This window comes from Plectropomus leopardus, chromosome 11, assembly GCF_008729295.1.
Source record: "Plectropomus leopardus isolate mb chromosome 11, YSFRI_Pleo_2.0, whole genome shotgun sequence".
Lineage (NCBI taxonomy): Eukaryota > Metazoa > Chordata > Actinopteri > Perciformes > Serranidae > Plectropomus > Plectropomus leopardus.
The window spans coordinates 27,680,213-27,700,298 of record NC_056473.1 but is presented as its reverse complement, the minus strand read 5'-3'; the positions used below and the strand labels follow the sequence as shown (position 1 = coordinate 27,700,298).

General features: G+C 41.4%; 1 protein-coding gene across 1 annotated transcript in view; it reads left to right on the top strand.

Annotated features, from left to right (window-relative positions):
* The first annotated feature begins 2,873 nt into the window (after positions 1-2,873).
* Positions 2,874-20,086, top strand: part of sema3e (sema domain, immunoglobulin domain (Ig), short basic domain, secreted, (semaphorin) 3E) — a 28,897-nt gene continuing 11,684 nt past the window's right edge. Inside the window, exons 1-4 of the mRNA XM_042496091.1 lie at positions 2,874-4,397; positions 16,048-16,208; positions 17,206-17,265; positions 17,659-17,778. Coding sequence (XP_042352025.1) covers positions 4,283-4,397; positions 16,048-16,208; positions 17,206-17,265; positions 17,659-17,778 — 456 coding nt within the window. The 5' untranslated portion in view covers positions 2,874-4,282. The remainder of the gene's footprint in view (positions 4,398-16,047; positions 16,209-17,205; positions 17,266-17,658; positions 17,779-20,086) is intronic.

The following is a 20,086-nucleotide window of genomic DNA, read 5'->3' as shown; positions in this document are numbered from 1 at the left end:
CCTGCAGTTATTGCATTCACTATTTGGGCTTATTACACAGTTTATCAGCTGTTCTGTACAGTATTTGTTATGCACTGAAGGTAATATGTCCGTAAAATACATCACTTAGTCAGGGGTTGTCAGTATACTGATAAAAAAGAGTCCCCTTAAGGAATAGGAACCACTTTTCGTGTACTGTGATCGCTGATGTACAGCAAGGAAAGGCTGCTACCTGCTGTCAAATTCTGACTGATGTGTCCGTAGTCAGCGTGTGCCGCGGGGACAAGCCTCACCGGCCATATGATAGCCACCTGTGTAAACGGCCGGAGTATCCAGTGGCTCTGAAACACAGGATCCTCAGAGCGCAGCTTCTGTTGCCGCGGGAGACAAGGAGCCTGACCTCTCTTTAGCGAGCTGAGCCCAGCAGGCGGTCAATGGTAGACATGCACCAACATACATACAGTTTCATGCATAAATTCATGCACACATAATCACACAGTTAAGTATATCTTGCTTTTAATCTCTCTATTTCCTTTTAGTCTCACACTGCAGCTGTGCAGTTCAGTGTGCATAGCTGTTAGACACTTGCATGGGCATTAACAGTGTGTATGTTGGGGGGCAGGAGGAGTGTCTGTCTCTGCGGGTCAACACAGGAGGTGAGGAGGGCTTCTGTTGAACAGGGGCGGATATTGACACAGCATTAACATGAATGAAAATATTTTCTGTGTTCAGAGAGCATGAAAGGAAGGCCGCCAGACGTTTGTACATGGCCTATTCAAACAAACGCCAGACATCAGCACTCAATCAAGCAGTCTTTTCACACATGGCTGCTTCCTAAAACAGCAGCTAAAGGAAGGTGGCACTCAGTGATGTGACAGACTGCAGGTCCGACCATGAAATCATTGAGATCTGACGCATGCACAGGACTCAGATAGTGCAGAGCAAACCTCTGCAGTGCAGTACACGCTGAATAAATATTCTAGGTATTGTTGGAATCCCAGGGACGCACGTAAGAGGACAGAATTTCAATGGAGGTGGAAAGAAAGTGGGTGTTTGGCTGCTGTGTGGGAGTGCTGCATGTCAGGGCGCTTGGTAGAAGCTACTAGCACAGTTGGAGTCATACTAATGGAAACATCAAGGGCTGAAAGTGCAACACAAATCAAGAACAGCGAAGGGAAGCAGGGACAGTTATAAAGGTTTGGGAATTGGGGGATTGAGCTGTTGCTGTTTCTGGTCTCAGGCAGATTTCTGACTGATTACTGCTATTAGACTGGGCGAAGGCAGGAGAGACCCATTCAGTCACCGAGGGGCCGATGTGAATAAGTGGATGCTGTGCCCGCTAGCCTGTGTGCATTAGCCTCCTTAAATGGCTATCAATCTGCGATAGCGGCTTAAGAGATCGGAAATGAAGATCTTCCGGCGCACCTTTCATCAGGATGCGAGTCTAAAATATGCTCTTAGGTTCAACTTGATGAAATTGTGTGTCACATTGGGTCAGATAGTGTCATCTCTGTGGGAAGCTAACATTGAACAGTTGTCTCACTCTCAACAACAGATGAGAGTCTATAATTGCACCAGGCAATGGAATAACAGAGATAGTGTACGTTACGAGACCTCCTCAAACACAAAGTCCTTCTGTTCTGGCAGGGAACAGGTGCAACGTGGGAGTTGGAGTCATCAGATCTCAGGGTGGTGCAAAGGGGGTGGGGTTGCAGCTGCTGCAGCCTAATGGAATCATGTCAAATTCTGTATTACTGCATGTGTCTTAATATATAAGCATGCCATTTGTTGATGGGTATTCACACTTGCATTCACACTGTGCATATATCGAGCTTCCACTTTCTCTGTCACCCTGTTCAGCTATTCAGCCTGTTTATTCAGAAAAATGCCTGCTTTGTCTGTGCGTGAGTTTGGTGCAGTTTTAATTTAACCCTTTAAAACGTGAGCAAATTGGCTTGATTTCTATCAAAAAACATTGGAGGAAGGCAGTGAGCAACAAAAGAAGAAATGGCCCAAAGTTTAGCAAAAAAAAAAGTGAAGTACACAACATTTCTTGAAAATTTGTTTTTATAAAATAATAATAATAATGATACTAAGAATAAAATATTTATAAAATAAATAAAAAGAAAGAGAACATTAAAAAACAAGAAAATAACCTTGTGATCATTAAAATGTAGTATTTTTATTATTTATTTTTTCCTTTTTGTCATAGACATTCTTTCCAAGCTTTTTAAAAATAATTTACAAAATCTACCAATTTCTTGGAATTAGTGGAACATTTCTTACCAAGTTGCTCATTGCCTTTTCCCCCATGTTTTTGAAAGAAATGGCACCAATTTGCTCATTGTTCGAAGGTTTAAATACTTGCGAAAGGCATCTGAAAGCAAAACACGAAAAGTTTTGCCCTGTAGATTTCAAAGGGTTAACTTAATGAATGCAGATCCAAATTATAAGTGAGGATTACCACTGGGAAGTGTTCTCATTAAATCCCTGTTTTGGAAAATAAAAAACACCACAAAATGAACCATGCACAAACTGGGGGAATGCCTCCATGTCAGGCAGCATGACTTCATGTTAGTGTCACCACACAGCCATGAGACAGAGACAGAGAGAAACAGATGCATTGCAGAGGGGCTTTACGGGAGACAGACACAGCTCTGCTCCAGTAACAGGAAGCCTGTGGGACTTTCCTGTGGGATATGTGCAAATTCAATAATGACTCGAGTCACATCATGTACATGATTTTTTTTCCCTTCTTTTTGAGTTTGTGTGGCTGCTAATCAGATTCAGAAAGCTGTGGACCTTGAGAGAAAACAAAAAACCACAAGGACAAAACATAAGGCTGCATTTCAATGAGTTTCAACATTAATATTTTACTCAGGCAGGTACACAAACGGAGGTAATTCATTTAGACAGAATACAGTAGCAGAGAGAAAGTGAAAAGCCAAGCTACATTATGGGAGGACAAAGTAATAACTAGGTTCTACAAAAGTGTGAGAGATGGGTGGATGGATAAACAGAGGGAGAGATTTAATAGGTAGGGCATGAAAGAAACCTTGCACATGAAAATCCATGGTAACAGTGATAATGACTATCCACGTGGAAACAAACACAAAAGGGAGCAATAATTGAAAAATGAAAGAGTAGAGAGGCTGAAAACCTTGGCTCGGGTCCTTGTTAATGCAGTGGAAGTAGGGGCAAAAAGAAGGTGGTGAAGGAGGAGGGCAAGGGGAGACGAGAAGCAAGGGGTGGTCTGTAGAGTGACATGAGAGGCAGTATTTCTTAGAGGAGAGCCGGGGAGACACAGCACACTTAATCCAGCTGCCTGAGAGAGAGAGAGAAAGAGAGAGAGATCCCAAGACAATCTAGAAGAAGGAGCAGGCAATTTCCAGCCCTTCAAGCTGATACACTCTCCCCTCATTACACACACACACACACACAGAGGATTTTCCTCAGTCAGACCACACCGTGGCAGGTGGCCTCTGCCCAGATCGGTAGCTGTGGTCGAAGCCATCTTACGCTGAGGTTTGGAGCTGAGCTTTGGATCCTCCCTGACCATTCGAGCGTGAGCAGAGTTAGAGTGGAGCTTCACTTTCTTTCCCAGTGCAGAGAGACCGCACGCCAGGCACGAGGCTCCCCACTCCTCCCCTCTCCCACTCTGCCTTTTCCTGGGCTCCCGTCCAGAGAATGACTGGCTCCAGTGGACCCAAGAGGAGGAACGCAGCCTGAGGATACAGTACAGCAGCTCCCGCCTGCCTGCCTGCCTGCTGGGACACACAAATGCATTGAGGTTTTGCAAATCAGCTCCAACACCTTTGTGGGATTCACTTATTTTTATTTTTTTTTTTTCTGTCATCAGATCAGAAAGACTGGATCTAAACTGGGCGTACAGACAGACAAACAAACAGACGGACTGACATATGGACAGAGAGCAGTGGGCACTGCGGCGTGAATGTAGCAACTGGACTTCTCTTCTCCCTGGTTACTAAGACTAAACAAGGATAATAGCCAGAGCACTATCCTGTCCTCCGAGGTAGTGGGTGGATGCAGCTTTCATCGCACTGCTATAGGGAAAGCAGAGACTGTATAGAGGCTGCAGAGATACATCTAGTCGATCCACATTGGGGTGATCATCAGAAAATGGACTGTTACCTCTAAGTGGACTTCTGTTGGATCTCTTATTTAACATTGTTTGCAGGAACTTGGAGGGCAAAGACTTTCTTTTCATGGACTTTGCTGCCCATGTTGAGCGGACTTGCAGGATTTCCGAGTAGATGAACGTGGAGTGAGCGTCTCATTGAGGATGGCAGAGCTCATAAGGACTGTGTATCTGACACTGATGCTGCTGTATCTCGTTCTGCTGGGCACGGCTCACACAGCCCACAGCATCTACCCAAGAATTCGGCTCTCACACAAAGGTAAGAAACACTCAGTGTGTGTTTCTTTTATTACATTAAGTCTACTTTGGCAACAAATTCAAATGCTCTCCTGTGTTGCACAGATATAACAGGAAAGACAGTGTTTAGGTGATGCAGTCTGTTGCTGCCTCAACTGAAACTCTCATTCTCTGTTCAGCGCCTTTAGTGCAGGTTGAGAATAAGACAGGTGTAACTGAGCAGAATGTTTCACTCTTTAATACGTCTCTGCTCTCACATTATAGCAGTTTTCATTGCATAATTATTGTTGGCATAACTAAAATTAGCTCAGTAAATGTTAAAAAAATGTTTTGCCTATCTGCCCTTATTTAACAAGTTTATACTTATAATAAATAACTTTATTTTTATGGCACCTTTTAAAACAGAGTTTACAAAGTGCTTTGACAAACAAGGCAAAGCAGAAACAAGAAGGGTTTCTTGCAGAGGCAGCATAACTATAGGAGCAGAACAATAAGCCGAACTTGGGCCAGACAAAATTTAAAGTAGAATTAAACAAGAGATTGAGGCATAAACATATTAGAATGAAGACAGACGATAATGAGAAATAGACACAGAAACAATTACAAAACAAAAATAACAATAACAACCCATACCAATAAGAGTAAATGCAATTCAAAGAATAAGCTGTTAACATGGAATATTTATGGCATCTTTGTCTTCAGGATATATTTAAAATATAAGTAGAAAATATTCAAAAGCACAACCGTAAATGTAGAAGATGTATAAATAAAAAAGTCAGGAGAGGCAGCATCCTCTGTGAGTGAGTAAAAGAAGCCGCAGGTTATCATTACCATGTAATGAGATGGTCATTGAAGATTTATGTTTTAGCCTGAGAGAAACAGTCAGGGTTGGATCTGACTTGTGCTCTGACTTTGTGAAGTGTGTTTTTTTTTTTTTTACTCACTGTTGGGGATCGAGGAGCCTCCGTGTAGCTTGTTTTGATTCCTCAGCCATGCGGGCTGAGAATCCACAATGTGGCTTTCTCTCATGCCACAGCGGCAGAGCCATGGAGGTGTTTTTTTGGCCATGGGAATGGATGAGGCTGCGTAGAGAGAAACATGCTTGTGTGTGTGTGCGTCTGTTTACGTGTGCGTGGGAGTGTGTGACATGGATGTGGCATGCACTGGTATGCGGACCGATGGTTGTGTATCTCTTTGACAATAATGGGGGTTTTATCTTTGTAGATAAAACTCCAGAATAAACACGGGCTCTTTCTCACAGCTTGTTTGATCTCTACACCAACAGAAGGTGATGATTCCACATGAGCCTGTTAGTCATGGTTGAATATAGGTGTGGAATTTGGATGGTCAATAACTCATACATAAATATGGAGCTGTTAGTCCGTTATGAGAGTTGACAAGTCTGGTTTGTTAGTTACTTCTGCGAGGAGGGTTTGGTATATTATATGAACTGCATATTCTGATTTTCTCTGTACAATTTGTCAGCATTGAGACAAGATAAATAGATAAAGTAAAGTATTGAGAAGTAAAGGAAACTGATGTAGAATTAGACTTAATTTGAAAGATAATCTGAGAAAAAGACAAGAACCAAGTCTGACTGGCAACAGTGATGCAAAGCTTATATATAAATAAAAGTGAGCAGCTCGGTGCTGATGTTCTTAGTCAGAAATATCATGTCAAAATGTGACATGATCGTGACTTCGTAGTTGATGAATATCACCCAATTCATTAACCGCCTGAGGGAAACGCTGCTGCAGTGATTGACATCCCACCTCTGCCTCTCTCCTTTGATACGTGTTCTGGCTAGCACACAGCGCCATGAAGGGCTGCACTTGGATCCTTTCATTATGGAATGAAAAACATCTAAGCCCTAATATATGCCTCATGGGCTCTCCCAGTGATTTTTGCACACACACTTACAATCACACAAACTCACATGCATGTACACACACAGAAACACACAGGCAGAATAGTGTGAATTCCTCACACGTCAATGACTTGGATTGGGTTCAGGGAGATGGAGAGGGATGTGGCATGAACTGTTTGCCCTTAGGACTAAGAAAATATAACGGCAACATCTGGTATCAAAAACCAGATTCTCCTTTTTGACATAAAGATTGATAATGAGAAGAAAATGTGGCACAGAAATATTTTTATCCCGCTGCTGGTCACGGGGGCAGATAACAAGTGTTGGATCAATAGAAATCTCAGTAGAATATGGGATCAACTTTCTCCTGGTTTCTGGGAATGAATTCCTTCGGGCACATTATCATGTGTTTTGAGGACGACCTTACCACCATCGGGTATGGATCTCCGCAGGCTTTGATGTTAGACACACCTCACACATGGTGTGGTTATATTATTCACCCTCTCTTTCATCTGTTTCCCTTCTTCTTGTCTTGACTTCTGGACCAGTGAAGATCTTTACCAAATGCATTCAATTCACTTTCATCCCGGTCATCCTTTCATTTGCTTACTCCCCGAATTAACTGCAATTCCAAATGGTTGTTATCTAAATCACATGCAGTATTGAGTTACATTCACACACTCTATGCTGTGTTAAGGGAGATTTCACCCTAATCTTAGACTGCACAGCTACCAAAGTCCTTAAACACAACCTAAAGACCTCAATTGCGAGGTCTTTGGCCAATCAGACTCTCCAAATCCTGGCATATTACACATAGATTTGCCCCGCAGGGAGATGCGCTCACTATAGACCAGAAAGTTTGTTTTGCACTTTATTTTGTGCATTTGGATGCAAATCCATGAGATTTGGATGTACACCGTCCAAGGCTCTTGGCAGCAGCTTCAGATCTCCAGGACTTCTTTTAGGACAACCATCAATTCTGCTAATGAAGCAGTTGCGCAGCTAGTATGTGTCAGAATTTCGACAGGCGGCAGGTAGGAGGCCAGGCTTTGACTTATTTTGCTGCCTCTACAACACTGTCATCATGCCTGGACTGAGCTGCAGAGAGTGTGATGCAGCAGTTTTTTCATGATAGTGATGACCTATTTAGATCAAAGTCACTTCCAAAAACTCTTCACTTCTGCATACTTTGATTTGTTGGCTCACATTGCTTTTACGTTCGAAGGTGAGGTTTGCGCTGGACGTTCAGTTCCTGCTGATTCAGTCATGTGGTTTCAATTCAGCAGTGTTTAGGATAAATAAAATCTTTAATCTGGATTAAGATTAAAAGCCTGTTCTCACTCTGAAATCGTCAAATCCCACTGCTTTTGCAATGATTTCGGCATAAGATCCCAACGGGATTTTTTTGATTATTTTTTGGGGCTTTTTTGGCCTTTAATGGACAGGACAGACAAGTTTTGAAAGGGGAAGAGAGAGGGGATGACATGCAGCAAAGGGCCAAGGCTGGAATCAAACCTGTGACCTCTGCATCAAGGACACAGCGTTTGTACATGGGGTGCCGGGACCAGTTGAACCACTGGACACCCCACACAGTGCTACATTTTTAAATGTGCAGTATGCATTAGATTAAACAGTGCTAACAAACTAGTTTGCTGTAGTTATATTTCTGTACCCTTTTGTCAGCATGCTGAATATGCTAAAAAAGGTGTCAAGGGCCGATAGAGGTCGAGGAGGTATAATGTTGCTGGATACAACACAGCGACTGGAACGACAGACGCTTTCCGACGACCAAACGTTGACCCACAGCTGACCGTCTGCTTGGTGTGTTCAAACTAAACACTTCATAACTGAGGGAGTCTATGAACTCTTGCTGCAATTGCAGAAAAAAAAATCTTCAGAAAGTCCCAAAATTGTCACATTCGGACAGTCCTGAAAAATAACATTGACAAGTTATTATTGCAGTCAAGCTTGTCTCTCCTAAAAACACGTCTGAGTTAAGTTAAAGTGTTCATGAGGGCAAGAAACACACAAAATAAAACTGGAACATTTCACAACAATTAAACTGAGCAGGCCTACCTTCAGCATGTCTGCCAAACATGTGTTTACTTTAAAGTCATAAGCGTTCAGTAAAATATAAATATTTTTCCTCCACGGGCCTGTGAAGGTGAATAAAGTTATCCAGTGATGCTAAGCTGTTCTGACAGGGTTAACATCATACTGTATATGTTCGCTTATGTAAATAAACGCATGTGCTTTCCCTATTTCAACCCAGCATTTACTTCATAGAAAATTTAAACAAAAGTTGGCCAAAGCAGCTGGATTCACTCATACATGCATGTGTTTATACTCCTCTAAAACTTAATGAATGAGAATAAAGGAGAGTGCATGCAGCTTGTGCAAATACGTTGGTCAACAAATGCTAAACCCATTTATTTTCTGCAGCACTTACAATTAAATTGTGAGATTTAAACAGAAGGAGCTGAGGTACGTGCGTGTGTGAACAAAGGGATTACTCAGGTAGCAATTACTGTATGTATGAAACCCCCCTTTGAGCTGTAATTTTAAACCTTCCTCTCCAGACAAGAAAACGCTCCCTCTATATTTTACAGCCTTGAAATGATGTGGCTGTAGGTGTCTGTCTTCTGAGGGGGAGATGGGAAATACCAGTATGGCCTAAAGTTGTGTTTGCTTGAGATAAAGTGAATGGGGGATTTTTATTTTTATGTTCTGTATGTAAAACTAATGTGCAGAGTGAGGAGTCCCATTAACTCTCTTCCGCCTCCATGCACACCCTACAATTAACATTTACCACACTGGATCATGGCCATAGGGCAGTTACAGACCTAACATCTAACACTGGAAAATGGAGGTTATAGTGATTAGATAAATCACACCTTTTAGGTCAGCAGAGGGAAAAAAGGATGTTTTCTGAGCTCCCCTCCCCTGCACACTCGCCTCTCCCCCTCTATCGCTTTCTCATTTTGTCTGTGTACATCTCAGCGTCCTTTTCTCTCCCATTGTGTTATGTGTGTGCTCTGCAGTTCATTAATGAGCTGTCCGGAGGGGAAAGCAGCTGGTGAAACTCTAATATCCTTTCTGACCTTTTCCCGGTGAAGGGATCAGGGACACGAGATGAGTTAAGTTTGTGACATGGGAAAAGCTGCAAAGGCACAAAGATTGTTTTAGTCTTCAGAGAGTATTTTAAAATGATATAAGAGAGGGGGAAAAGAAGAGGATGATGGATGATTACTGAGGTGAGCGCTTCAAGAAATGCCATGTTGATATTGCTTATTATAGGCTGGCACTTAAAAGCAAAGCTTGTTATTTTGCTCTGCCAACCTGTGGGAGACAGAGAAGAAACATAAAGTGTTGATCTAAAATATGGCAAGTTTTTGGTTAAATGTAGAGGCTGATGACATTAAAAGGGGAATAAACTGATTAACAAATGCTGAGCCAATCTTCGGGCTGCACCTTACTTAGAATTGCCAGTCGAATGGGATTTGGCTGTTCAATATGCGTATTTGAGGATTCATTTTGTTTTTCATAGAATGTTTTAAAGATTGAAGGACTGCCACTTTACAGTGTGACAGTGGCATCACTTTATATAGCTAACAACAAACTGCGCAAACGATGGATCCCAAATGCCGATTTTTTGCCGACACTAGATATCAAATAAAAGCCTGACACTATAGTACTAACTTGCTGTGAGCTGTAAATTCACCACTTATTCACCTTACAGTGCGGCCTCTTTCTCCCTCTGTGCCGCTGCCTGCACATCTGCAGCTGCAGAGTAGCGCCTAAGTCAAGAGCACTCGCTCTGTTGCAAAATCGTACCAAAATGTCCCCAAAAGTACACTGCATGGAAAAAAATTCAACTTGAAGCAATCTCAGTCAACTAATTTTAGCCTTCGACATTCAAGGGGCAGCCTTACGAAAAAACACTCTGTATCAACTTTTTTGTTTTTATCCATCAGTAAAGAGATGCATTACCTGGCATTGAAGACTAGGGGCGAGTCTGTATACTATTCAGTAATACACACACAAAACGAAACGCTGCAGAAACAAGGCATTAGATGCTGCACTTCATCGGGCTTTTGACATAGTTGCAGTATTACACATATAGATTGACACACAGTAACCCACATCAATAACACATCCATTTGGGCTCCACGGTCATATATGTATGAACAGTTGAGGCAGTATAGTTTGATTAAATGTCCGTCAAATTTAGCTCACTTGTGACACAGGTACTGTATGTGAATACCTGCATGGTTTAATTATAGAAGTATATACATCTGTTCGGGCCAATAACAACATGAACTGCCAGTTGTCAATGTGTGCCGCTGATTTATGACATCAGTCAGGCTTACACTCAGTCTTATTGCAGACAAACATACGTTGCTCTCTCTCTCTCGTTCGCGTCCGGCTCACACACTCCATGTGGCTTTCATTTTGCCCTGTGACATCACCCCCTCACACACACACACAGGAGGTATACGGGAACACAAGGCTGTATACCGATAATGGCATAACACCCCAGCTTTCCAGCTCCTGACCCCACCCCCAGGGGCTCCGCAGTCTCAGGCCCGGACGGCACGAGGAGAACAGACTCTCTCCTTATGCCTGTCCCCTTTAACTCCAGCCCACTCCTCTCATTCTCTCTGTTTCTGTTCCAGCACGAGTCCCATAACTCAATAAGCAAACCTACATAGACTTTTTTAACTGGAAATACGAGACTGCCCAAGTTTTATTTCTGACATGAAATGTGTGCCTAGTATTGGCAACAGATTAAATTATGACTGCAAATTTAATTTGCGTTTTTAAGTTTCCTGAGGAATGTTTTATGTGAACTCCCGTGTGTATTTATCTTTGACGAAACATGAATATTAAGCTCCTGCTGTTAAGAGAATCAGAAGTAGGTTGCTACTGCTCACACACACACACACACACACACACACACACACACACACACATTGTTGTCCCCTGGTGCAGCAAAACAGTGTTTCCATAAAGAGGAGATCACAAAGTTTATTTTCATTTCACCTCAGCAAATCTTCTCGGGCATCTCTCAGCACTCCTCAGACAGCCGATGAAAGTGTCTGTCTTGAGGGAGTCCTTTCTTTTTCCCTGTGTTTTCCATTTGAAGTGGGATCACACCAGGGCCATGTGTCTCCCTGGCTTGGTTGCAAATGGAGAACCCCCCCTCCTCCTCCACCTCCTCCTCACAGCTCCTCAGCTGACAGCTAAGGAGCCCTCGCTGGCTGCAGATGGCGAGAAAAACTTGGAAAAGAGAGCGAGAGAGGAAAAGGGAATTGCGGAAATCCCCCTCTTCCCCTCCTCAGTCTGAGCAGTGGCTGCGAGCGTCTGTAACTGGTGCACGTAATGACAGAGCAGAAAGCTTTTAAACAGCATTGTGGGCTCTGAAGTGTCACTCCGTGTGTCAGCGTGTAATCACATCTACCAACTGTGCTTCATAGTAACTCTGTAATCACGTGTAATTAAGCTGATTAATCAGCCTCTTCTTTATTGTGAGTATGATTATAGTTTCTTATCACTTGTATTTGTACACTGATGGGGGTGGATGTTTTTCCCTCCTTCCTTCCTTTATTTATTCCTTTCTTCCTTCCTATCTTTATTTCTTTCGAACTAAACTTTTTCTCTGTTTCTTTCTTTCTTTCATTTTCTCTGTCCGTCCATCCATCCACCCTCCTTCCTTTCTTCCTCTTTCTTTCCTCCTTCCTTCTTTCCTTCCTTTCCTCCCTTCTCCCTTCTGTCCATCCCTCCTTCCTCACTTTCTTTTTCTTTCTTTCTTCCTTCCTTCCTATCATTGTTTCTTTCGAACTTAGTTTTTTCTTTTTTCTTTCTTTCTTTCTTTTGTTCTTTCTGTCTTTCTGTCTTTCATTTCCTCCGTCCATCCATCGGTTCATCCATTTGCTCAGCTTTCTTTCTGTCTTTCCTCCTTCCTTCTTTCATTCCTTCTCCCTTCCGTCTGTCCGTCTGTCCGTCCTTCCTTTCTATGTTTCTCTCTTCCTCACTTTCTTTCTTTCTTTCTTTCTTTCAGTTTGAAATTTCACACTGGTCTTTGTTAGACTTCCTCCTTTTAGGAGACATGGAAATATTCCAGTTTGGAGTTGAACACTATACATCTGTAATTTACAATTCTGCACATGTAAACAAAATTCTAGAATGAAATGTATGTGTGTGTGTGTGTGTGTGTGTGTTTATTTGTGTGAGAGACAGCGAGACAGCTCGTGCATGTCAGCATCTGTCTGCGTGTCCATATAAATCAGTTGCCACTGGTGATTATTAACAAAGACAAGTGAAAACTAGACGGAAAAAAAGCTTTTGGCTTATGGACTGTTTACTCCATCACTTTAAATAGCCGTCTGTGTCTGTCATCTAAATAAGTGGTAGCAGCTTTGCCTTCACATAAAGAAGGAGCTGATTGTTTGAGAGCGCGGCCTAACACTTGCAGAAAAGTTAGAGTGGAATGTGGGAGGACTGTCCTTGATCCAAGTACGGCTTAACTCAGAGGGGACTGTGAGGAGATAGAGGCTGTGTGTGTGTGTGTGTGTGTGTGCACACGTGTGCGTACGTGTGCGTGCATGCGTGTTTTAGAGAAAGAGCGAGCTCCAAGTGTGTGTGGATTAGATAATTACAGGAAGCATGTATGCGCCCTGGCAGAACACCACTGCCACATCCCTTCAGTCTCTGCCACCTAACCACCCGAGATCTAATGCTACTCAAACAAACACTCGCTTGTCTCCATCATAGAAATCTTAATAGCAACAAAATATACACAGTCACCCACTCCTCTGTGGATACCTAATCCCATGTTAAACAAATAAAACCTTCTACGGAGTGCTGTTGCTATGAGTAATGTTCAAAAATGGGATAAACACTCTTTCTCCTTCTATCTTGGAGATCAAGTATCACTGAAAATACACAGCTGCTAGGAAAACAAATCAAACAATTACCCTTCGAACCCCAAGCATGCAGAGACATCTCAGCATAATTTGTGGTGGTTGAAAGGTTGGCATAGTATTACAGTTATGCGTGAATAATGGGTGGTCGCCTTTTCTTCCCCTCTTTTCATTTAAAGGTCCATTGTGTACATTTCAGGAGTATATATTGGCAGCATTTGAATATAATACTGTATAACAAGCATGTTTTCTTTATCATGTAATACACTAAAATTAGAGTCATTGTGTTTGCGTTAATTTAGAATGATACGTTTATATCTTTATGAGGAGCATATCCTCGTCCAGAGATATGGACATGTTGCATTGCCATGTTTCTACAGTGGCCCAGAAGGGACAAACCAAACACTGACTCTAGATGGGGTCTTTTGCATTTTTGGCATCAGCCATCATAGTTGTAAGTCCCTCTGCAACAATAATGTCAGAAGAACTTAGATTTTCTTAACGTAAAGTGCTTTATTCAGTGTATTCAGGATTTCGTAGTATACAACATCCCTCTGTCCTAATCACCTGGTTTGTTTGTTTTGGAGAGAAACAGACCTCTGCAGATAATCCAACTCCTGGTAAAAAAAAACTCCTGAACAATAAACACTGAAGGAATTATAACCAGGAGAAGTTTCAGCTGGTTGCAATCTGTAATCCTCACCAGTAGATGCCACTAAATCCCCTTAAATCTTAAATCCACTGTTCCTTTAAAGAGAGTTTTCTGAAGATTAGTGCGTGGAGGGCCTACTTTGTGTATGAAAGTAAAACAAATGGAGAGAATACAGACTGTGTGAAGCAATAAATCTGGCTTGTCAGTTTAAATCTGTCTAACGTTTCAAAAGCTGTGCAAACACACACCAGATCCCCATTTCATCTTTTGCAAGGACACCAACCCGACCATGTGTTAATCAAAGGCCAATGCAACCCAGAGGACATGCACACCTCTGGGGCTTCAGTACTTTGTTGAAACCCTTCAGCCCCAAACTCTCCAGAAGCTCACAGCGAGCAGGTACAGAGGAGCAGCCTGTCAGGTCCAATCAGGTACATGCTGCTAGAACTGGGTGTGTCACATGTGTGCATGCAAACTATCTGCGTCTGCACGGTCTGTGATTATTCCGATGTCTTCGTGTTTATATGTAATGACGTATCTGTGATGGTCCACTGCTTCCTTTTTAAAGTAGGATTTCAAATCACCTAAAGCGAGACTGACTGGGAGTGGCAGCTGATCTCAAACTAATGGCTGATAAAGAGGTTCCGTTTCCTGTCTGATAAAACTGCTTCCTCCGGTAGAAGAGACCAGAGAACATCAAATGTCCCTCCAAATAATCACAACATCTTTCCCGAGATTCATTCTTCCACCGCTGCTTCTGCAAAGCGCCTTTAGGATTGCCAAAATGTCCTCTCAGAACTCCTCTCAGAAGTCCTTGAAGCAATTTATTGGTACCTTCTGATGCCTGTGAGCGGTGTGAACTTTTGCTGATGATAAAAAAAAGATGCTTTGTAGTTCTGTGAGTCAGTGACAAAAAGAAGCGTGGCTAAACTGAGTGAAAGGAGGCATAGGTGCCACATGAGATGGAGAGATGAGATGGAAAGATAACCCTGCTTTTGCTCTTTGACATTCTCTTAGGGGAAGCTATGAATCAGAAACACATGTTGCAATGTGCCCTCGGCCATGGGAGCAGTTGGGACTCAGACGCAGGATACTGGATCAGTTAGAAATCCCCTGAGGATGGGGTTTGGTCAAATTTGATCTTGCTGGTTAGTAGAGGCAAGGAGCAAGAGGAGGATTCAGGTTTGAAATGAAATGAAAACTCCAGAGAGCTCTCCCTGCCGAAGTTGCAGACTTCACTGTAAAATCTGCCAAATTGATTTTACTTTAAAAAAAAATATATATATATTCCCCTATTGCTCAGATTTTTCCAAAATTTGAGAACCATTTAGACAAAGTGTGCATGTAAAAATTCTGTAAAACTTTTCAGGTGGATATTTGAGAAAAGAAAATAGAATAGCCGTCAGAATAGAGCAACATAATAAGGTCATTTATCAAATACCTACAGACCCTGGCCATAAAGGTCTTACATATTTCACTCACTCGATCCAAAATCCAATGAACACACTTACACACACGTGAAGAGAGAAAGTAATCTTTTCCGTAACATAAATGACATTTACGATATCTGTCCAATCCCGAATTGTGTGGGGTTCAGAGAGTGCAAGCAGAAATCAAAATATGAAACATTTATCAGAGTGCTTTGGCTGAAAATCGACGCGTCCGAGGAAAAGTGCGCTTTGTGTAATTTGCCCAAAAAGACCTATAAATCCCAACTTGTGTTCACTTTATATCTAACTGTTACGTTTACTTTATTTTGTGAAGTTTTAGCAACTTAAAAATGACAAGTTGAATTAAATCAATCTGTCTGAGTTTTTGTAACTTAAGTAAACCAAGTATACTGTGCTGTATATCTGTATTCTGCTGGTTGCAAAGTAGTTAATCATATTTGTATGTTCTTAAAAATGTTCTTAAACATTTTAAGAAAACAGATCTGCTAACTTCATCACTGGCTAAATCTTCTTTGTAATGATCAAGTTCAGTCAGACTAACTTGGTTTACTGAAGTTGCTTAAACTTAGAAAGAATTAGGTCATTTCACTTGTCATTTTCAAGTTGCAACAAAATGTAAATTAGTTAGAATACTAGTTTTATTTAGTTTCCTTTGTCAAGGCAATTGATTTCTCAGACTTTTTTTCAGTAAGATCAACTCGTCAGATTTTACAGTGTACTTTTGCGTTGCTAGATTTTTATGTTTTTAATCTCTTTTTGTGTGTTCTTGTTGTGTGCAGAGCTTTGGCAGCTGAACAGGACCTGGGTGTTTCAGGGACATGGATCGTCTCTTCAGCCCCAGACCATGCTGCTGGATGAGGGCCATGAGAGGCTTTACGTTGGGGCCAAGAATACTCTGTTCTCGCTTAGCCTGGACCGGGTTAACACACACCACAGAGAGGTGCGCCTGTTTTCGCACACACACACACACACACACACACACACACACACACACACGCCTGTTAGTAAGTGAGACGTATTGAACTCTAACATCTATAGGGCAATAGGTTAGCCAAACTGAGTGTGCGTGTGTGCAGCCTTAACGGTCTTTGCTCAGTAGAAACTAGTATGTTTTATAATTAGGCACCGAAAAGGTGGCACAATAACCCTGTGAGCCTGTTATGGATTGAAGATAATGGTTGTTATAATTATAATGGTCAAAATTTTAATTTAACACCTATTTATGTACAAAATACTTCACAATCTGCGTGTTTCCCTCTCCTCCTTAATGCACATTTTTGATTTGCGCATTAAAAACCTGAATAGAAACGCCAATAATTTTGGATTTGTTTGATGTTCGACTGGGACTTTTTAAATTACATCATCTTGTTGCACCCTCTTCTTCTACAGTGAAAACTGACTGGATAATTAGCACCCCCTACTGTTTATCTCAATGAGTCAAATATTCAGTATTCAAGGACATAAAGTCATATTTTCTTTTTCTGATTTTCTGAAAGTTAAGTTAAAATTTTAGGGATGTACGATATAGGATTTTTTTGATATGCTGATATACAGTATAATAACTTATTTGGCTGATAACTATTATTAATATATCCACTTTTTTCCCCCACCTTACTTTTGCGATCATCAAATCTCTTCTGTAGTGGAATTAAACTAAACTAAATTAAAAAATACTTCGACTTAAGGTTGATGTTTTGCACACATTCAACTTTGTCAATTTAAAATATAAAAGTATTGGTTTGTGATATTGGCAGAAATCAGCATGTTGGCCAATTTGAATATTTCATTTTAAAGCCAATATCTGCTGCTACTGATGTTGGCCAGTATTATCATGCATCCCCTATTAAATATGTGCTATATTCAACAAGTTCATTTTGTGTTTATTTAGGGTGAAACAACCATATTGTAAATATGAGTGGAACTGTGTTTTCCTGCAGATCCAGTGGGCCAGTACAGAATCTCAGATAGAGGAGTGTCTGATGAAGGGGAGGGAAAAGGTATGAGACACCCTCTACGTGACTGCATGCAAATAAATTCTCTTCTGGTCGTTGTCGGTATGCCTGAGATTGATGATCATGTGAAAAGCACAAATGCCCAGTTTATCATGTGCATTAACTTGGCATTTATATGTACAACAGGACTGATATATTATGTAGGTAGATATTATAGAGATAGATACTGTCAGCATGTATGAATTGATTTACATATCTCACTGTGCTCATTAACCTTTGTCTAACCCGAGGTATTGATGTTATTGATGAGGCAGTAAAAGATCTGGCATTTTTCCAGTACACCATTTTGTCCTGCGTGGCCTCAATCCGCCCTCATGACCCCTCAACCTCCCAACCTCCTCTGCACCCACTGCTTCATCTCTGCGTCTCATCCAACAGGCGGAGTGTGCTAACTACATCAAGGTCCTGCAACAGTACAACCAGACCCATCTGCTGGTGTGTGGAACAGGAGCCTTTAGCCCCCTCTGTGTCCTGGTCAGAGTCGGCCACACAGGCCAGGTGAGTCCCAAAGACGTGTTTGGATGCCTTTAACAAACATTTAAACCTCTGAAACATGAAAAAACTGGTTTGAATTTTTTTTTAACAGGTAAAGAAGTTAGATAGAGAAAATCACCAGAATAACTAGGGAAAAATATATAAAAATACCTTTATAATTATTATAATTATATAATAAAGGTTACAGGAAAAATATTTAAATAATATATTATTTAAATATATATATTGATTTTATTTGAGCAGTTTTTCAGGTTATTTCCTGTTTTTGTTCTTTTATTTTTCTTTCATTTCCTTTCATTTAGTTTTAGGTAATGTAATTTTCTTGCAATTTTATATTTTTTTTCTAATCTTGTCAAGTTGCTCATTGCCTTCTTTCCATTTTTTAAAAAAAAAAAAAAAAAAAAAAAAAAAAAAAAAGCCAATTTGTTTCAAAGGGCTAAAAAGGGCAGCAAAACAGATGATTAATGCCATGAAAATGTTGCTAATTTCTTCATTATACAGTCAGCCAAATTTTTCCCATTGTGCCTCTATACTCTTTTGTGTTTAGTTGAAGTAGCTAAAACCTCCTTCACACAGTTTTGATGTTTTAAACCAGGAGTTATTGAACTCTTACTACTGTATTGAGTTTACCCTCCTAGCAACAAGGAGTGATGTGAGGTGGAGTTGGAAAAGACAGTGAGAGGGTGGAGTTTTTTTTTTTGTTTTCCTCAGAGGCAGAAAACTTTTACACAAGATTTTCATTTATATGGAAAAAAGCTGACACCACCACCGTCCAGGTAAACGGACAACAGGCCACGTGCTGCTCTCTGTACGAGCATGGTTAGGGAAGACAAATGTCCTGTCGCTCAGGGGGTCAGTTCAGATGCGTGTGTGTCGGCTGCACAGGAGGGGCTCGCCTGCATGCTGCTGTCCATGCAAAATGGCCTGCATCCATCTGTGCGAGTGTGTTTGTCTACAGTATGACACATATCTCCCAGAAGTCAAACACGGAGCAGTGTGTGCGCCTGGTGTGTATTTAGAGAGTGAGGAGGGGAGAAGGTTTCCGCCCTGCATTCCAGCGCTGGTCCAGTAGGCTGAGCAGGCCAGTCACACCATCCACACAGGAACCACCATCACTCATATCATTGGAATGCTTGTAGACTGAGCAAAACTGGGTCCATATAAGCAACCTAATCTCTCTATGATGAGGTTTCCTCATAAATTTCGTACTTGGTGTATGAGATTACATCTAGATTACCATAAAGCCTGAGTTGAATAATATTTATATGGCGATAAACTGTGATAGAAAACACTATTGCCATTCATCAAGCCAGCCACTGAGTAACAAATCAAATAATAAGGCAGCACTGGCCCTGACATTTAAAAAAAAACATTTTTAGAGTACTGCATATAGAGTAATATTGTATCGTCCTAACTATTTTCCATTCTGTTATGATATGATGGATGAGTTTAACCCAGAAACGGACTTCTTTTACAGTTATACGTCAGGCGGTGGTCACAGCACAGTAGGGTTTCGTGGCTACTCATAAATCAATATATGACATCCTCTCTGATCTGCCAGTGACAGCCATAAACACGGTGGTGTCCCACAAGATATGAGCTGTGGGGCTGTAGGGAGTTCAGGTCTACTGGTGTGTGTGTGTGTGTGTGCGTGCGTGCGTGTGCGTGCGTGTGTGCGTGGTGCGTGTGTGCGTGTGCATGTGTGTTTCTGCCACCTGCTGTGCAGAGCAGTAAGATCAGAAGAGCAGAAGTGGTGAACTCACCGTGATATAAGAGCAGAACATTGTTTGTTCGACGCATGCAGACAGAAATCCTTCGTTCGGTCATCCATCACTCCTCGTCTCATCTATCTTTCGTCCTCAGTCCCATCCATCACTTTCTGATGCCTCCTCTCTCTAATTCACCTCTATCTTTCTCTCCACGCACCGCCTCCTGCTGGGGTTTGTTTGGATGCTGTTACAGCCTTCACAAGGGTACAGATTTTCAGCGTGTGCTTGCAGTATTCATATTCATGCATCTTTGTGTATGAGTAACTATGCCTGTTAGAGCCGGGCGATACGTAGAAAATCAAATATCACAATATTTTCAATCAAATACCTCGATATCGATATTGCCACAGTATTATATGATTGACTGGTGCTCTCAAACAAATATTTGCAAAAAAAGATTTCTGATAAATAATCTTCACATTCTTTTAAATTTCTTTTATATTTTTTCTGAATTTTCTGGCAGAAAAATTTAAAAGGGAGGTCAACTCCAGACACATCAAATGTTCTTAACCATTCAAATCTGCTCTTACAGGGCGTGCACA